Here is a 19,622-nt window from a genome sequence, read left to right as displayed (position 1 = left end):
CACCTCTGGGGCCAGGAGGAGGAGCTGAACTGGGTCAGGTCAGCTGGGCTGGGTGGGGAAGGCTGGGACTGGGACCCTCAGGCCCTCTGTTGTGATCCCCATGGGAGAGGCTGCATTTAGAGAGTTGTTGAGCTGGGCAGGGAGTGCAGGGACAGAAGCCAGGGCTGTGCCCCAGGACTGGGGCCCCGGGGTCTGGCTTGGCTGAGTGGGGACAGGTGAGGGGAAGAACAGGAAATAGGCCAGGCTCTCGGGGAGGGGGAGCTTTGACCTTTCCCTAGCCTCCGGGATTTTCCCCGTGTCCCAGAGCCAGCCAGCAAATTAGTTAACCCCACCTTCAGCCTTCCCAGAGACCCCACCCACTGGGCTCATTCAAGGCAGGAGAAGAATGTGTCACTCTATCCCCAGAGCCCAGCCCTGCTGCCGGGAAGGGGAGCTGACGCAAGACTCCAGGAGGCCTGAGGCCTGGAGGTGAGGCCCCGATTCTCCCCACATCTCCCAGGACCTCAGACCCATGGTCTCTAGAAGATGACCTCGAAAGCCAGCCTGAGTGGGCTGGGCTCCAGCCAGGGGAGGCCAGGCCTGGCACATTACCATGGGAGGGAGGGCAGGTTCGCTCCACCTTCCCGCCTCCGTCCTCCCTCTCCTCCTTCCTTACTAGCACCTCTCCTCCAGGGTCAGACGGAGACCAGGCTGATCTCAGCAGACACCGACAGGCCCCAGGGCAGCTCCAGGAGTCCAGATTCCAGCAGCCGGAGAGAAGGCCCGGGAGCTGCCTGCAGCCATGTCAGCCCTCTGCCTGGTCATCCTGGGCCTGCTTACAGCAGTGCCACCCGCCAGCAGTCAGCAAGGTAGCACAGGCCTGGGCCAGCCTGGGGTGGGGATAGGGGCTGCAGTACGGAGAGGGCTGGCCTGGGTGCTGGGAGCCCCGGGGTGGAAGGGGTGGCCTTCTGGCCCGTCTCATCACCCTTGGCACCTACGCTTTGGAGGGGGAGCAGGGACGGGCTTAGCCAGAGGAATCTCCAAAGGCAGACACAGGCTTCTGTCTGTGACTTGTTTCCCATGAGTGAGAAATGGGGGCAGCAGGGGAAATATTGGATCTAGGGTCTAGGGTCGGGGAGGGGAGTTGAGACCCACGTTCCAGGAGCAGGAATTGCCCTAGAGGTGGCTGTTTGCTGAGGACAGAGCGTTGGGGGCTATAAGGGGGGTGGGAATAGTGTGTGAGCCACTCTCAACGGCAGGATTGTTTCAGGGGTGGGCAGTGCTGTCAGGCATTTGCCCATGGCTTTGGCCTAAGTTGTTTCCGCTTCCTACCCAGAAGACAAGTGTCCCAATGTGGCCCCCACCATGTGCCTGAGCTCTTTGTCCAGCTCTGCCTCTGTCTTGCTGTGTGGCCTTGAGCAAATCACTGTCCCTCTCTGAGACTCAGTTTTCTCATCCATAAAATGAGGACAATAAACCTGCCCCACCCACCTCCCAGGGCAGCTACCACTAAGGGGTGGGGAAGGGCTTCACATTGGTAAAGCACCACACCCACCATCCGGTGTCAGCCCTGAGCTGTGGGGAGTCTGCCGGTGGGATTTGGGTCCAGGGCAGGTTGGCAGAGATGCTCCCAATGCACCCCTCCTTTGCAGATGCCCTGAGCTCTCACGCATGTCTGCTTCAACTCTGTCTCTCAGGTCTTAGAAGCCCTCTGTGGGAATCGAAGATCAGAGGGGTGGAGTAACTTGTGTGGGTCACACAGCAGAGCAAGAAGGGACAGGGCTCAGTTCACCTCTCTCCTGCCCCAGGCTCTGCCCCTTATGCTATATGTTCATCCCAGAGCCACCTGGAAGGAGGAGCAGTGTCCCTGGTGTGTCTGGAAGGAATTGGCTGCAGGGTCTGGAAGAAGCAAGGACAAGCCTCCCAGGGCTTAAGCCCTAACTCCCAGTCCTTGAGTAACCACTGACCTGAGGAGACAACGGGTCTGAACCATTGTTTTTTGGGGAAACAATGAGTCCAAAATACAGCTTTTTGGCAAGTATGGAACTTACAGTAAGCACACTGCGTATCTTTTGTTATCCAAGGAGATAAGCAAGGGCTGACCTGGCCGCAGGACAGAGTTCCCAGAGCCCTCCCTCCTTCCCAACACCTGCCAGGCTCAGAGAGCGCTTGGAGAAGAGGCAGGGCCTCCCTGCAGCAGGAGAGCTTTCGGGTAGACTCAAGGAAGGACTTCTGAGCAGGAGTGAGGCAGAATGAGATTTTTGATGTTCAGCCTGGGCCCCTCAAGATACAGGATGGCACTAGGGAGGCAGGTGTTTTGGCCTGGAGGCAGGATTCTTCAAAAGTCTCCTGTTGGCCTCTCTCCCCTCCTGAGACCTCTAACTGCTACTGTGTATCTGTCCTCTGTGGGGCCAGGCCCCCTCGGGCTCACAGAGCACAGTGATTTCCGGGGAGAGGAGAGCCCTTTGGGGCTGCCAGTGGCTGAGGGCAGAGACTTCTGGGAAACCTGAGGGTTAGAGGTGGTGTCAAGGGGCAAGGGGCAAAAGGCAGAGAAAGTGCCTGGAAGGGGCCTCAAGTTGGTCTCTGGCCCAGTCAGTCCCCGGGGCGCTGAGCCAGAGAAGACAAAAGGGGCTCAGGCTTGAAGCTCCCCTCCCGGCCCCCAAGACCCAGAGGAGAGCTTGTCCCTCTGTCTTGACTTTCCAAAGACGTTCTGTCCCACCCCTTTCTCTGGGCACTCCTGGCACCCCGAGCCAAGCAGCCCCGTCCGCCTGCACTCCCACGCCTCCCCAACCCCACAGAAACCTCTGTTACAAAACAGGACCTTCCAGATGCCAGCCTAGTCCTATTAGTTCCGGGCTGCCTCAGCCTGGGAGCCAGGGAGGAGGGAGCCACCCTCACTGGAAAGGCCAAGGCCGTCTGTTCAGGGGGCTGCCCTTTGGTCCCTGGGGCCTAGGCACTCCCCGGGGGCCCTGCACTGACCCACTGCAGCGGGGGAGGGGTGGGGGGGTGAAGGGATGCTCTGGGCTCCCTGGACCTCAGATGCTGCTCTCTCAGGCTTGTTCCCTCCTCAGCTACTTTCCTTCTTCCCAATCCTGTCTTCCTCCAAACCACGGTCCCTTTTATAAGCCCAGGGGTCAGATGGGTCCTCGTTCCCCAGAAGGTCTCCACTAGTCCCGGCAGCAGGCTGGTAGCCTCTAACCAGCCCCGGGGGGCCTGAGGCTCCACCTGCACTGGCAGCCCCACTGTGCCCAGCCTGCTGCAGCACCCGCCCCCCCACTCCTCCCTTTCCAGGCCTGGGGAACCTGCAGCCCTGGATGCAGGGCCTTATTGCCGTGGCTGTGTTCCTGGTCCTCGTTGCAATCGCCTTTGCCGTGAACCACTTCTGGTGCCAGGAAGAACAGTGAGTGCTGTGCGGGGGCCCTGGGAGCTGCACCGGCGCAAGCCGGGAGGTCCCAGGACCACGGCCACTGCTCTGGTAGCAGTGAGAAGGGCCGCAGAAACCCTGAGCCCATTCCTCTCACTGTGTGGAAGGGGCACTGAGGCCCCAGGTCTCAGGGACCAGAGCTGAGGCTTGCTGGAGCCCTGCGAGCGCACTTGCTGCGCTTCGGGGAGCCGTCTTCTCTTCTTGGAGTCTCAGTGTTTCTATCTGTATAGTTGGGACAGTGGCCCGGCTGTGATGGACGCTGTGAAAACCCCTGGACAGGAATGTTCTGCCCTTCTTCAGGGTCTGCTGCTCTGTCACATGCAGGGGCTACAGGGGGGCAATGGGATGGACACTACTCTTGTGCTCACAGACTCCCAGACCAGAAGGGAAGGCAAACATGGAAGGGGTGATCGCAGTGTGAGTGCTGACGCTAAAGGAGCAGGCAGAATGCAGTGTGGGCCTGAGCCGGGGGGCCAGAGAAGTCTTCCTACTGTATATTTATCCTGAAGCCCAGGCAGGAGCTAAGTGGGGTGGGAGAGCACTGCCACTGAGGGAAGAGTCACTGGGGGCCCTGAGTTCGGAGCAGAGCACAAAGGGAGAAGGGGTTGTGCTGAAATCCAGCTCACTCCGCACCTGCTGACGCTGGGGCAAGGCTGCATCTGCCCCCAGCTCTCACACCGGCGACCTGGTGCCTGGGTACCAGCAGCAGTGTAGGACCCACTGAGGGAACAGAAGCGGCTCATGGATGGAGAGGCCCGAGATAGACTGCTGACGTCGGCAGGGCCCAGGCCAAGCAGACCCTTGGGCACCAAAGCCCCGAACTTTGGGCTTTATCCTTAGTGCAGTAGGAGTCCAGGGCAAGTTTGTAAGCCAGTCTTGGGATGAGACATGGCCGGAACAGAATCACTGGCTGCCCCGTGGCGGATGCTTTGGGCCAGTCTGCAGGTGAGGTGAGCAATGAGGGTGAGGTCAGGAGAGAGTCTGAGCTGTGGAGGCAGCAGAGGGGATGGAGAGAGAATACAGGTCTAAGAGCTTTCTAGGAGGGGGTGGGGACACTGAGGACAGGAGGGAGGAAGGACAGGGATAACATCCAGGCTTCTGATGGGACCACCCACTGAGACACAGACCACAAGAGGCAGATCTGGGGCAGTTTGGGACACATTAAGTCTGAGGTGCCCATGGGATGTCCGAGGAAAGATGAGCAGTGGTTAGGGTCCCTGTAACCCTCATAAGAGTGGTGTCTGGGGAGTTGGGGACAGAGGACACACTTGAGTAAGAGGCGAGGAGATTTTTGTCGGGAATATTTCTTTTCTCCACTGGCCCCAGCTCTGCCGTCAGTGACGGCTCCGACCGCCTAGGAGAACCTTGCGGAAATCTAGGGCAGACACTGAGTCCTGCTGGGTCTGCCCTGGAGCTGAGCTGAGGCCAGAGGAAAACAGCAGAGGGAGGCCAGGATGTGGCCGGTGCAAGGCCTGGGGTACATCTTAAGTAGATCTCAGGCTGGGACCTGAGGGCCCCACAGTGGTACAGGGAGAAAGGTGTGCGGCCCCACGGCCAGAATCAGGCTGTTGACAGGGCCCTGCTGGAGAGAGGAGCTTCTGCCTTAGGGCCTATAGAACAGGGCCTGACTGGACTAGAGGGAGGAGGGGGGACCGAGGGAGAGGGGACCGAGAGAGCCCTGATGATGAGCTCTTTCCCCAGGGAGCCTGTGAACATGGTCATGACCGTCGGAAACAAAGCAGATGGGATCCTGGTAGGAACGGACGGCAAGTACTCCTCGATCGAGGCCAGTTTCAGGTGAGGTGCTAGTATAGGGCTGGCCACCCTGTGCTCCAGGGTCCCTTGGGGACCTCAGGACCAGGTGCTTCTGAAGGGGAGAGGGCTCAGAGGATGGGGGCTCATATGGGGAAGGGCTCAGTGAAGAGAGGGGGTTCCGTGTGGGGAGATGGTGAGCGATGGGGGCTTTGAGAGCACTGCAGGGCTCCATGGGGACATGCAGCCTCAGTTTGGGAAGAGGGTTCAGTAAGGGGATGGGAACTTGGTGGGGGGAGGGCCTCAGGGGGTGGATTGGGACTCATACGGGTGCAGTGGGGAAAAGAGGCTCAGAGCGGGAAGGGGACTCTGAAGGGATGAGTTGGGGGACTCAGTGTGTGGGGGGAGGATCTGTAAGGGAGGGAGCTCAGTGGGGAGGTGGGTTCAATGGGGGCCCAGTGGGGGAAGGGCTAGGTGGAAGAGAGAGAAGGGGTTCAGGGGTGGTGGTGAGAGGCCTCAGGTCTCAGGTGCAGAAGACCAGATGTGGTCAGGGGAACCCCCTTCTGGGGCTCAGACATTTATTCTGGAAGACACTGCCCTCACAAATGCAGGATGGGTCAGGGAGAAGGGGATGGGACAGAAGGGGCAATGACCCCTGTCATCCTCTTTCAGGTCCAGTGAACATGAGAATGCCTATGAGAACAACGTGGAGGAGGAGGAGGGGGGCAAGGTCCGCAGCACCCCAGTGTGACCCCTGCTTCCTGGTGCCCGATGTCAAGGCCCCCACACCTGCCCCGCCCTCCAGCCAAGCTCGGAGCTCAGACTATGTCCAGGTTGGGGCTCAGCCGTGGCTCTGGGGTCCTAGGGGGCCTCCCACTCAATTCAGTTCAGAAGACCCTTCTGAAAAGGACAATCAACTCAGCACCTCCCATCCTGCCTCACATCTCCCTCCCTCCAACCGTGGAAATGGCTCTCATTTCCGTGAAATAAAGACGTTTTGTACTTCTGTGTCTGAGGCTCCCAGGGCTCAGAAATAGCTCCTCAGGCTACCAGTGAGGCCTGAGCTTGCTTTCTGAAATCATCTCCAAAGCCTCTGTCATGGTGATTCTGGAGGATTTCCCAGGAAGCCCTCTCTGGGAGAACCCCTGGGGCCAGGGAGCACACCCCTCACTCCAGGCAGAGACCTCCTACGAGTGCCCCCTCTGCTGACCTGCCTTTCACAGCCACAGTTCTGGGCGATTCTGAGGTCTTCATGCAGCACCAACATCCTGACGCCCTGTCTCCATGCTGCCGGGCACTGAGCGGGCTCACTCATCTCCCGTCCATCCAGCTCTGTCCTCCTGCCCGTAGCCCTTCTGGGCTGGGCTTTGGGCATAGGAAGCCCCAGGAAAGAGTCTTGGGCTAGGACTCAGGAGGCCCAGATTGCAGTCTGCGGTCCTCTGCTGACTTGCTGTGTGACTTGGGAGAGTTACTGTCCCCTCTGAGCTCTGCTAACCCTCTGTGGAGGATTTGGCCAGTCCCATCACAGAGCTCAAGTAGAATCATCCTCCCTAATGTCACTGACTCCCAGTCCTGGGGGGGCCGGGGCCAAGTAACTGGGCCCCCGGGGGAATGAAGCAGGAGGGAGAGGACACGGGAGGCTTGACTCAGCTGGGCTGGCTGACCGTGGAGGACCCTCACCTCTGTGACTGTCATTCTTATGGGAACAGCCTCTGTCTCTCTGTCTGGGGTGACAACTGGAGGCTGGCTTCCCCAGGAGCACTCCCAGATCCAGAGGAGAGGGGCTGGAAGGCAGGAGGCAGCCCACCTTGTCCCAACAGTCTCCCTCTGTCACCTGTCCCAACCTGTCACAGCCCCTCGTTTCTCCGTTAGAGCCGCTCCTCTGCTGTTTCAGGGTTTCACCCAAACATCCCTGGGGAGACCCATCTGAAATCCGAACTAGCCTTCTCACCTCACTGGGGTCTAGTCTGCAGCCTGCAGCAGAGGGAAGATCCCCGAGCAGAGGGCTGGCTGGGTCTTTGCCCTGCTGTGTGACTTGCCTCCCCTCTCTGGGCTTCAGCTCAGTGAATCGTGGCTGGAGCTCTTGTGATTCCCACTCTAGGCTTGTGTGCACATGGCTGGCTGCCTTTTCACCCATCTCTACCAGTTGAAACTGCATATTCCTTTTCCTTGGCCCTGCGTGGGTTCCTCTTCCTCTAGGAAGTCTTCCTTGGTTAGACCAGAGGGCGGAGTCAGCTGACCAGCCTTTGGCTGCCTTGGATCTGATCCTCCTTGCATGAAGCTACATCCCCTCCCACCTCTGCCCCCTGTTGTCCCAGGGGGGTTCCAGTCTGACCCCTCACTGGCCTGCCAGGGCCTGAAGACAGAGATACCATCCCTCTGTTTTCCCTCCAGCCCCTCACACTCGTGAGGTTTCACCAACAGGGGCTGTGGCAGCTGCTGTCCTGCCCTGGCGCTGAGGGTGGGGGAGTGGGGAGCTGGGGTCGGGTCGGGGAGGCAGAATCCCCAGCAGGCTGCCTGGGCCTCTCCAGGACCCTCCTCAGCCCCTCCCTACGAGCAGGACCAGGATGGTGGGAACTCCATCCTGGGGTCCTTGCCGTGCTGGGCTAGCACTGACCTTCCCTCCAACCCCATGTTCCTGCCCTGACAGGGGGTAGGGGGCATGGAGCTGCCGACTCCAGAGCTGCCCGAGCCCCCAGTCCTTATCGCCAGTTCCCACCTGCCAGCCTGGCCAGAGGAGGGAGGGAAAGGAGGCTGGGCCCGGGCCAGGGCGGTGCTTAATGACCCTCCGGGGGCCTAATCGCAGACTGGCAGCCGCTGAGTGGCTCGGGCTGGCTCCTGGAGAAGGCTGATAACACACCAGCTGGGCCCCCCACCATCTATCGGGGCTGCACAGCCAGTCCCTAGGGGGCGGCGCTGGGAGGGGGAGCCTCTGGGCTCAGGCGGGGCGGCAGGGGAGGTGGGAGAAGCTTTCCGCCCCCCGCCCTGGGGGAAGCGGAGCTCCTTGCTTGGCAGACAAGGGGGAGGATGCTCCTTCAACGCTTTCCTGCTCCCTCCCCACCCCTTCTCCCCAAGCGGGACCTCCCCCACTCAGGCCCGGTCTCCTCTTCGGCTCTCCCAGCCTTTACTCATCTCCGTCTCTGTGCTTCTGTCTTTTTCTGAGCGTATCTCTCGTCCTGTTTTTACCTCCATCTTCTTGTATCTGTCGCGTCTCTCCGTTCTCCTCCCTCCACCTGAACTCAGTGCTCACCGGCCTCTCTCTCCCTTCGCATCCGTCCTCTCTTTCCAGCTGGCTCTCCCTGTGGGCCCCTCCCTAGCTCTCCCCGACGAGCCCGCGCTTCCCTGATGCCTCCTCTTGGCGGGCGGACTCGGGTGCCCTCACTGGTCTCACTCTTTGGGCCCTGTGTGATGTCACATGACCTCCAGCTGAGCCCGCCACCTGCTCTCTGGGCAGAATGCACAGGCTGCCCAGGCCCTGGCTGTAGGAACCCGAGGTTCTCTTACCCACACAGGGCGTTCTGGCTCTTCCAGCTTCCTGGAACAGGGCTTGCACCTTTCTTATTCTTCCCCTACCTAAAACATGTGGATTTCATAGGGTTACATTATAGGTGACACACAAACTCATGCACTAAAAGCTCCACGCAGGAAATGAAGATAGATTGCAACACGGCTTACTTCAGTTAGACTTGAAGAGGAAATTCCAGCCTGGAGATGGTTTTGAAAAAAGGCTGCGGAGTTCTAGCTTGAGTGTCACCTGTTGTTAAGACAGAGTTGGCAGGGCGTTGGGCTGATTTTCAAGATGACTTCCCTTATGCTCAGAGTGACATGAGCAGGAATACTGCTTGCTTATTGCGTTTCAGGGAGCCATCAGATGGGAACTACTGCTGGCCAGAGTCTCCTCCCCCAGTCCAAGGTAAAGGAGTGGGTATGGGGAGAGGTGCGGAGTGTGTGTGACTTTCTCCTTATCCTACCGTCTCCCCTTGGACCAACCTCACAGATGAGTCAGATGGCTGGAGCCGGCAGAACTTGCTCTGGGATGCGGGTGGGAGGCATCTGCCTCCCCTCCAGATCTGGCCCGGGGCGTGGAGCCCCCAGCTCAGCTCTCCTCCCTCCCTAGCAGTACACACAGTGGCCAGGAGCTTGAGCTTAAGAGTCATGAGGTCAAATTCCAGCTCTTCTCCTCACTGCCTGTGGGACCACCTGGCCTTTCAGATGCCCCTTTCACTTGCCAGGAAAATTGGTTCTGTCATGGCTTCCCTGCGGGGCTGCTGGGAGGACACAGAGATAACGTATGTGTTATCATCACACCTGAGACTTGCCAGAAGTCTGCCTAGGCTTGGCTTAGAAATTACTTCTTCTGGGAAGCTTGTCCCCAACCCCTGGGTTAGGGGCTTCCTCTGAGCCACACCAGCCATCTCTACACTCACTGCCCCGTGTTGTCTGTTTCCTTGTCTGTGTCCAGCTTCAGCCCCAGTTCTGGGAGCTCCTCAAGGGCAGGCAGGGGGTGACTTTCCTCTCTGAGTCACCAGCACCCAGGACAGGGCTGGGTCCAGGGAAGGGAAGCCCAAGGGATGGTGAAGAGACCCAGAAGATGGACTAAACCCCAGTCGTCTGTCCAGCTGTATGTCTGTCCGTGCCCCTCAGCCTCAAGCAGGCACAGACACACACCTGCACGTGCTCTCTCAAGCTCTCTCTGGTCTGAAGGTCCTGGGGTCAGCGAATACTGTTACTCCATCTGGTCTGCAGTTGGCAGGGAAGGGCTGCTCTCCCCCATCTGCCTGTAGCCTCGGCTGCCACCTGGTGGCTGTACACTCAATGGGACAGGCAGATTCAGCAGAACCTTTGAACTTGGCCTTCAGGGGGCTCTTCCCCCTTAAGCACCGGGACCAAAGGCCTTCCCATGGCACGGCTCCGGGGACCCCATAGGTTGTGCTAGCACCTTGCCCTGCAGGCTTCAAGGGCAGCCAGGCCTCCAGTGTCCCCTCCTTGTGTGGCTAGAGGCCAACCCCGTGAAAACCTCAGGTTCCGTGCACTGCTGGTGGGGCCAGGCTCTGGGGCACTTAGCCTCCAGTCCTGATGACACACCTCCCTTTCTCTCAGAAATGGTCTGAGAGCCCAATGGCATCTGTCCTGAGTCGCTATTCCAGAGAGTAAGGAATGACAGTGTTTGTGGTGCCCTGTTCCCTAGAGACCCTGGCCCCCTGGAGAAGCAGAATAGAGAGAGTTTGATGAGAGAGAGTACGAGAAAGTTCAAGGACGAGTCTCAGTACTTTCCTGAGCAAGCTGGAAGATGCTGGAGCTGGGGGGACACCGCACTGGGCTGTGTGGACTGCACCTCTACCTGCAACCTGGTGGGCCTCCATCCGCCTGCAGGGAGGGGTGCCTATTTCTGCTTCTTGCAAAGGTACTGCGCAGGCTAGCGGATGGCCCTGAGAATGGCAGGTGCCAGGGGACAGGCAGGAGCATGTGGGGTGAGGATGCGTTTGGACACGTGGAGTTTAGGAGCTGGTGGGACGTCTACAGGGAGTGGACCGGGGGAGGCGCTGTGGGATGCACAGGGCATGTCTGAAGCACAGTTGAGCAGTTTGTAGTTGAGCCAGAGACTTTGCCTTCTAGTTGGATGCCCACTACGAGGCTAAGAGGCCAGGTCTGGGCCAGGCAGCCTGGACACAGCACCGCTCTGACACTAATGCCGTGTGACCTTGGATAAATCAACTCAACCAAGCTCCAGGTTACTCATCTGTAAATTGGGGGCAGTACGTGGGGCCTATTTATGTATTTATTTTAATGAGAAAATGCACTCATAATTTTATTTATTTATTAATTTTGCAGTTCTAACGCATCAGCACAGTGTTATCCACTGTTTTCTTTTTTTTAATTTTATAATTTTTATTGGGGTATAGTTGATTTACAATGTTGTGTTAGTTTCAGATGTACAACAAAAGAAATCTGTTATACATATATCCACTCTTTTTAATTTTTTATTTTAAAATTAGTTTATTATTCTTATTTTTTGGCCAGACCGCGTGGCATGTGGGATCTTAGTTCCCTGACCAGGGATTGAACCCACGCCCCCAGCATTGGTAGCATGGAGTCTTAACCACTGGACCACCAGGGAAGTCCCCTACCCACTCTCTTTTTAGATTCTTTTCCCATAGAGGCCATTACAGAGAATTGAGTAGAGTTCCCTGTGCTATATGGTAAGTCCTTATTCATGGTGTCTATTTAATAAGAGGTGTTATGAAGATTCAAATAAATGGTGCACACAAAACATAAGGAATAGTGCCAGATATACAGTTAGTGCACACAATAAATGTTAGCTTTTGTTTTTTTATTACTATTGTTATTATTACAGGATGAACTCGGTTGGATTCAAGACTACTGTGTCAGAGCTAACAAAAACCTTAGAATCATTTAGCCCAGTTTACTAATATTGCACTGTGGAATCTGAAGCCCAAGGAAGGGATGGCACCTGCCCAAGGTCATGTAACAAGTCCAGGTGAGAGGCAGGCTAGAGGCTCTTCATGGCTGGTGGGTACAGAACATGCTGAGCACAGCTGCTCCCCTGGACCTCTGGAGGCACCAACGTAATGGGGTTAGTTCGTTCTGCACTGCTGAGGCTGGCACGGTTCTGTACATGGACTTTGCAAATGAATAACCGGGCTCCTGACTGGTTCTGGCTGTGAGCTGGGGGTATGGGATGGGGGTGGTGGTGAGGATGGGTGTGGGCAAAGTGGGGGAGTGGTGAGGGAGGAGAGGGAGCTCCGGGGAGCAGAGGGGAAAGGGAGAAAGAGGGATGGGAAGAAGCCAATGGAAGAATCTTCCAGGTGCCAAGAGCTAAGAAGTTGGAACAAGAGACCGGGAAGGGCCTTCCCTCAAACCAAATGCAGTATGGTTGTGGTAATGGTGGTGGTGGTTTGCACGTTGAAGCTGACGGCCACTATATGGTGTGTAGGATGTCTTCTGTTTGGAGACTCATTCTGACCCTATTTTCTTGAGGAAAAAATGCAGACTCAGAAAGGGAGGTGACTTGCCCAAGGTCACACAGTCCGGTAGTGGCACTGGACCTGGTCTAATTCTACCCCAGCATAGGGTTCTCCGTGTGTGTGTTTATGAGAGGGAGAGAGAGAAAAAGAGACAGAGAGAGAGAAACGGAGAGCTGAAGAGGAAAATAGAGTGTTTGCCACTGCAGCGCTCACAGTCCCTTTGGAAAGAAGCATCTGGGAAAGTGTCTGAGAGCGGTCCTCGCAGCACCTAAGTGGAGTGGTCTGCATCGTCTTCTTCTGCCTCCATCCTTTCCACTAGCTCGTCCAAGTCTTCCACCCCCAACACACTGCAGAGACTGCTCTCACCAGGAGCACCAGAGTCCCGTCTTCTTGTTGCAAGATACGGTGGCCTGTCTGGTTCTTCTGCCCTCGGCATAATAGGATGGTGGCCGTTTTCTCTGGGGAGCTCTTCCTGACGAACCGCCCTCAGCTCACCAGGCTCCCAGAGGCCCCTGGACTCACAGCCTCGAGTTGGTCAGGGCGTTGCTCTCTGACAAGGTTGTGAACGCTGATCTCCATGAGGCAGAGACCACAACTGTCTTGTTTGTCGTGATGTCCGAGTATCCAGCACAGGTCCAGAATACAGGCGGTCCCCGGTCAATGGTGGTTGAATGAATGACACAGGGACCTTATCCACTCCATTCATTTACATCACTTCCCATGAAGTATCAGCTTCTGAATCAGCACCTTCAGCCCCGTCCCCTCCAGGACCCAGTTGCCTCCTGCACAGCTCCACGGGCACCTCAGGCCAAGGTGGAATTCCTGATCTCTGACCCACTTGAGTCCCCTGTGCTGTTAGTGGCACCACCACTCATCCACCCAGGCCAGAGGCGGGACGCACCCTGAATTCCCCTCCCTCACGCCACCCCACCTCCCCTGCTTCAGGTCTGCGGCTTGCCTGGATGTTTGCAGCTACCCTCCGCTCTACTCCTTGTTTTCACTCTCGTGGCATGCTCAAACTGTCCTCCACATGGTCACTAGAGAGACCTTTCCCAAACACAGAGTCAACCAGAACCCATCCCTTCACACCTGGGAGGTGAGCTTCCCTCCTCCAGGCAGGTGTAGCTTAGTGGCTGCAGGCCTGGGCTTGAAGCCAGACCTCCCTGGGCAAATCCTGCCCTGCCAATTTTATATTAGTGTGACATTGGGCAAGTTAGTAATAAATGCGCCTCAGCGCCTGAATCCGAAAATTAGGGGTAAAATGATGTACATATTATTGGGCTGCAATGAAGAGTAAATGAGTTAATGCATGTACAGGAAGCATAGAGTAAATAAATGCTCAATAAGTGTTAGCAACAGACATCTGAATTTTCCTTCCTGTTTTGCCTGCAATGTCTTAAGCAGCCACTAGATGGCCACACTGCAGGCTCTCTGTGATTTCCCACGCCAAGCTCTCCTTCCTCCCCTCCCACAATGTTTCACATCTCAGTGCCTATTTGTTCATGTTCCGGGCTCACGTTTTCCCTTCTGCCAGCCTCACCTCCTTCAAGACAGCTTTCTGATACATCTTTCCCACTCCATGCTCACCAAATGGGCTATGTTCTATGTCTGAGAGCTCCTGAAGGGCAGGACATCTCCAGGACACCTGGCAGAGTCCCTGCATAGAACAAGTGCTCAGTGTTTGTCGGATAAATGGATATGTGTCAGCCAGTCCCAGCTCAACGACTTAAATAATTTGCATGATCTTGGGAAAAATCACTTAACCTCTCAGTTTTCTTTTCCTTAAATGGACATCAAAAAGAGGCTCTATGTTGTATTTGTGGAGAGTCCGGTGTAAAGCCCTAGCGTTAGATCTGGCATGCTGTAGCCCCAAGGCCAACATGCACAGACACCTACCAACCATGGCTCATTCTCATCGCCGACCAGCTATTGCCCACTTGTGCTCACACCTTTCCCCTGTCCCAGTTGAGGGTATTAAAAATGGTTTTACTGGGACTTCCCTGGTGGTCCAGTGGTTAAGAATCCACCTTCCAGTGCAGGGGACACGGGTTCGATCCCCGGTCGGGGAACTAAGATCCTACATGCCGCAGGGCAGCTAAGCCTGTGCGCCACAACTACTGAGGTGGCGTGCTCTAGAGGACCACACGCCGCAATGAAAGATCCCGCGTGCTGCAACGAAGATCCTGTGTGTTGCAACTAAGACCCGACACAGCCAAATTAATTAATTAATTAATTTAAAAAATGGTTTTACCTCTTCCCAAAGGTCCTTCTTTACCAAGTATGGTCTGGAATTATCTGCAAGCTGGCTGGGCTTGGTGGGCCTAGGCTTAGTTGATGGTTCAGCAGAGCCAGTGGGCTCCCATTTGCCTGGAAAGCACAGGCTCAGCCTCCCTGCCCCTGAAAGCCCTACTGTCCTCCTGAATGAGGCCCTCCTGGGCCTCCTTTTCTTTACTCCAGTTCTTGATGTCCCAACACTGGCTGGCATTCGGCAGAAGGTCTGGTTCCTGGATCTCTGCACTCTTATACTGCCTCTATCTGGATGACCCTAGTCATTGTGCCTCTCCCATCAAACCACTGAAGCAATGGGCAAACTCCCAGGAGTGGGATGTCTCCATCAAAGAATATGAGCATTTCCGAGGCTCTTGTAAGGTATGTGCTCACTAGTGGTTTCCTTAAGAGCTGAATCCAGTTTACATTTAATCAGTTCATTGTAGACAGTGGGGGTGGGGGTGGGGGAAGATTTCAGTTTGCTTTGAGGCCAAACACTTTCTAAAGGGCTGTTCATGTAGTACAGCACTTTCTTTTTGCCGGATGTCTCTTCTGTCCTTTTATCTTTTCTCCCTATTCCTTGCAATATCCTGAACAGCCACCAGATAGCAGAGCTCACACAGTTCCTGGGATGCTCCCTCCTGTACCAGCAAACCCCTTTTCCTGTGTGTATAGGGGAGTGTGCCCAGCCTGGGGGACTGAGTGTAGTGGCCGTTGATAGGATCCCTGGGGAGATGTGGAGATGGCCCAAATGGAGAGATCCCTGGCTGGAAGTCAGGGCGTTGTGTGTAAGGGCAGTTCTTTAGCCCCAATCCATCAGGAGCTCAACAGATTGACCTGAAGCGAAGAAAGTTACCCACAGTAGTAAAAAGAAAGTGACAAGAAAGTAAAAGGAAAATGAAACAGAAAGCGCCTGGATGGGAAAAATTAAAAGACATGTTGATTCCCGTATTTTGTACATGTAGCTTTTGTGTGAGCAAAGGGATGGTAAAATTGCATGGATTATGGGCCTTAGGGGATCTGGAACAGAGGTAGAGAAAAGAATTTTCTCCAGTTGGAAGGCAGCAATAAATCATTTTATGATGCTGGAAAAGCTAAAACACTGACCAGATGTAGGTATAATTGAAATAGAAAGATAGGGAAAAAAAGAGTAAAAGTTGACTCTGAGTTGTCTAGTTTGAGCAGCTAGGCACATGGAATATTATGTAGGTAGCAAACGTTACAATGCATAGTGAGTGAAAATACCATTGCGCTGAACTAAAAAGAGGAAACTTCTATATACTAGGTAATAGCGCAGATCCTCACGAACAAGTAATGGGAGAGATCTCAGAGGAACTGGAGTTATTGCTTCAATATAGTGGTTAAGAGCACAGACCCTGGAGTTTAACTACTTGGGTTCAAATCCTGGCTCCAACATTTACCGGTGGTAAAATTTCACCTCTTTGTGCCTCAGTTTCTCTAAAATGTACATAATACTATGACCTTCATGGCAGAACTGTTGAGAGGATTAAATGAGTTAATACATGAAAAACATATAGAACAATGCTTACCACCTAGAAAGTGCTATATAACTGTTTGCTTTTTTATTACAGAAGTAAAGCTGATTTTGTAGGAAACAATTAATTGCTGTTGGGCAACTATAGTAGCACAGCTGCAATAAAATACTGCTACAGTTTAATTGGACTACTACAGCTGCCCAAATCAAAGCCAGCACTTGAAAGAGGGTTAAGATTAGAGGAAGCTGTAGAAAAACACCCAACATAGTCAAAGATAAATTTTGGCCTATTCCTTTATTTGTCTGCATACGGTATTTGTCTTTCTCTTTCTGACTTACTTCACTCTGTATGACAGACTCTAGGTCCATCCACCTCACTACAAATAACTCAATTTCACTCCTTTTTATGGCTGAGTAATATTCCATTGTATATATGTGCCACATCTTCTTTATCCATTCTTCTGTCGATGGACACTTAGGTTGCTTCCATGTCCTGACTATTTTAAATAGTGCTGCAATGAACATTGGGGTACATGTGTCCTTTTGACTTATGGTTTTCTCAGGGTATACGCCCAGTAGTGGGATTGCTGGGTCATATGGTAGTTCTATTTGTAGCTTTTTAAGGAACCTCCATACTGTTCTCCATAGTGGTTGTACCAATTTACATTCCCTCCAACAGTGCAAAAGGGTTCCCTTTTCTCCACACCCTCTCCAGCATTTATTGTTTGTAGATTTTTTGATGAAGAATGGCCATCATTAAAAAGTCTACAAATAATAAATGATGAACCACACATGCATGCCCAGGACTTATCCAGAGGTCCTGCTTTGTCTTCCTACAGAAATTTGCTTCCCTTCACGTCAGTAGTTCTTCACAGCTGAAGCTGGTGCATAACAAATGAAGCAAAATATAGGGATGTTTGCTTATTAGTCCTAACTCTAAATATTACGATGCATTTACATACTCAATAATACAATCTCTCTACCTACAATTTATGTAGCAGGTTCATTCAAAGGGTACAAGTAAGGCTTTTCTGAAAGATGACCCTGCCATATGTCCACGGCAGACACAGAGGCTGTGTCTCAGACAATGGAATGTCTCACAGAGGACTCAGGCGATGCAAAGCCCAGGACTAACCTGTGTACTGATGGACCACTTGGCTAGATTTAGAAAAGATGTGGCCTTGAGAGCTGAATTTGAAAATCAGTTCGTTGTGATACAAAAGGCTGTACCTGTGTTGGTGGGTGAGTTTGGTAAGGTTGAACACTGCTTCCAGGTAGAATTGGAGGGTCCTGGAAGAGGCAAGATGGGACAACATGTTAGTGGGTGACAAGTACTTTCCTTTGGCCACTGACTTGTCAGTCTGTATGTTGCCCCGCTGGCTGAAGGCACACTTCACAATGGTGTCCAGGGCCTTCAGGGAGACTTGTTCAAAGATCTCCAGGTGTGGGTCCTGGGCAATGATCCCTCCCATTTGTCCTGGGGCTGGAGATGAAGGTCATGATTATACACATGTCCCTCTGCTCCTAATTTCTAAGTTCTTTTGTGTCCCTTGGTTCAGGATGTGCTCTTCCAAGTTATGGAGGATTGAGTTTGAACCCAGCTCTGCTTCTAATCTGTCTTATAATCGTAAACAAACTGCTTAATCTCTAAATCTCAACGTCCTTACCAGTAAAATGGGGATAACAGTACCAAAGTCGTAAGACTGTAGTATTGGGTGGGCCAAAATGTTCGTTCGTTTTCTTGCGTAAGACGGCTCTAGTAGCACTTAGTCGTCTTTAACTTCATTCGAAACAATTTTGTTAGATTGTATGTGACAGCTGTCTTTTCAGCGTGCATTTAAAAAAAGACTTATCAAAATCGGCGAATTTTTGTGTAGCCATTTTAATACTGAAAGTGGAAGAAAAAAAGCAACATTTTCGGCATGTTATGCTTTATTATTTCAAGAAAGGTAAAAATGCAAAAAGATTCGTGCAGTGTATGGAGAGGGTGCTGTGACTGATCGAACGTGTCAAAAGTGGTTTGCGAAATTTGGTGCTGGAGATTCCTCGCTGGACGATGCTCCATGTTCGGGTAGACCAGTTGAAGTTGATAGCGATCAAATCGAAACAATAATTGAGAACAATCAATGTTATATCACGCGGGAGATAGCCGACATACTCAAAATATCCAAATCAAGCGTTGAAAGTCATTTGTACCAGCTGGGTTATGTTCATTGCTTTGATGTTTGGGTTCCACCTAAGTTAAGCAAGGAAAACCTTCTTGACCATATTTCCGCATGTGATTCTCTACTGAAACGTAATGAAAACGTTCCATTTTTAAAACAAATTGTGACAGGCGAAGAAAAGTGGATACTGTACAACAATGCAGAACAGAAGAGATCATGGCGCAAGTGAAATGAACCACCACCAACCACACCAAAGGCCGGTCTTCATCCAAACAAGCTGATGCTGTGTATATGGTGGGCTTGGAAGGGTGTCCTCTATTATGAGCTCCTTCCGGAAAACCAAACGGTTAATTCCACCAAGTACTGCTCCCAATTAGACCAACTGAAAGCAGCACTTGACGAAAAGCATCCAGAATTAGTCAACAGAAAACACATAATCTTCCATCAGGATAACGCAAGACCGCATGTTTCTTTGGTGACCAGGCAAAAACTGTTACAGCTTGGCTGGGAAGTTCTGATTCATCTGCTGTATGCACCAGATATTGCACCTTCGCATTTCCTTTTATTTTGGTCTTTACAAAAAATTCTCTTAGTGGAAAAAATTTCAATTCCCTGGAAGACTGTAAAAGGCACCTAGAACAGTTCTTTGCTCACAAAGACAAAATGTTTTGGGAAAATGGAATTATGAAGTTGCCTGAAAAATGGCAGAAGGCAGTGGAACAAAAGGGTGAATACATTGTTCAATAAAGTTCTTGGTGAAAATGAAAAATGTGGCTTTTATTTTTACTTAAAAAACCAAAGGCACTTTTTGGCCAACCCAATAGTATGAAAGGATAAAATGAGCCTGACATGTAGTAAGTGCTTAGTAAAGTATGTGCAATCACTGTATCTGTATGTGTATCTGTATTTTGCTTTGATTTTAATTTTAGAATAGGAGGTGGGCATGGTGACAAGTGTCAGAAATGATGGTGCTGTGGTGCACTGGAAAGCACGGGGCCAGTCAGAACTGGCTTAAATCCAAGTTTTGTCATATACTGAAATGAGACATACTTAGGTGATCTCATGCCTCTGAGCCCCTGCCTCATTAATACGTCTTTGCGACTACAGCTGAGGTCCTGTGTGTGGAATTACCTCACCCAGTGCCTGGCATCTAGTGGGTGACCAGTAAGGACAAACAACTATTGTTGTTTCCTCAGTGTTTGAACTCTGTAAGTTGGTGGCAAACCGCATGAAAGCTTGGAAGCTTCTGTCTCCTTCAGTGCTTCACCGGACCCAGCCTACAGTACACAGAATTCAGCCTTCTGAAATCACAAGATCTTTCCTGGGAGTGAATGAGTTTTGTTGCTTCTCTGGGCTACCTGAGACATTAACAATTTGTAAATCACTTAGGCTTTAAGTTCTCACAGTCACCTCATTCAGGACGGCTAAACAGATCGAAACTCCGAGAGGAGGGGCTTGGAGACTCAAAACTGTCTTCTCTATGGGTCCTCCTGAAAGCCTGTGAATCGTCTCCTGCCTCAGCTGAAGCTAAAGCTCCCCTTTTGCCCAACCAC

At 52.9% G+C, this 19,622-nt stretch overlaps 1 protein-coding gene across 1 annotated transcript; it reads left to right on the top strand.

The window, feature by feature from the left end:
• The first annotated feature begins 781 nt into the window (after positions 1–781).
• Positions 782–5,906, top strand: PDZK1IP1 (PDZK1 interacting protein 1). Its single transcript, XM_065893696.1, has 4 exons — positions 782–848; positions 3,271–3,379; positions 5,105–5,200; positions 5,828–5,906. Exons 1-4 carry the CDS (start codon positions 782–784, stop codon positions 5,904–5,906), a joined length of 351 nt encoding a protein of 116 aa, XP_065749768.1.
• Positions 5,907–19,622: the final 13,716 nt, after the last annotated feature.

Source organism: Phocoena phocoena, chromosome 1 (assembly GCF_963924675.1).
Source record: "Phocoena phocoena chromosome 1, mPhoPho1.1, whole genome shotgun sequence".
Taxonomy (NCBI): domain Eukaryota; kingdom Metazoa; phylum Chordata; class Mammalia; order Artiodactyla; family Phocoenidae; genus Phocoena; species Phocoena phocoena.
Note: the sequence above shows the minus strand (reverse complement) of the source record. Positions and strands in the feature narration are given on the sequence as shown.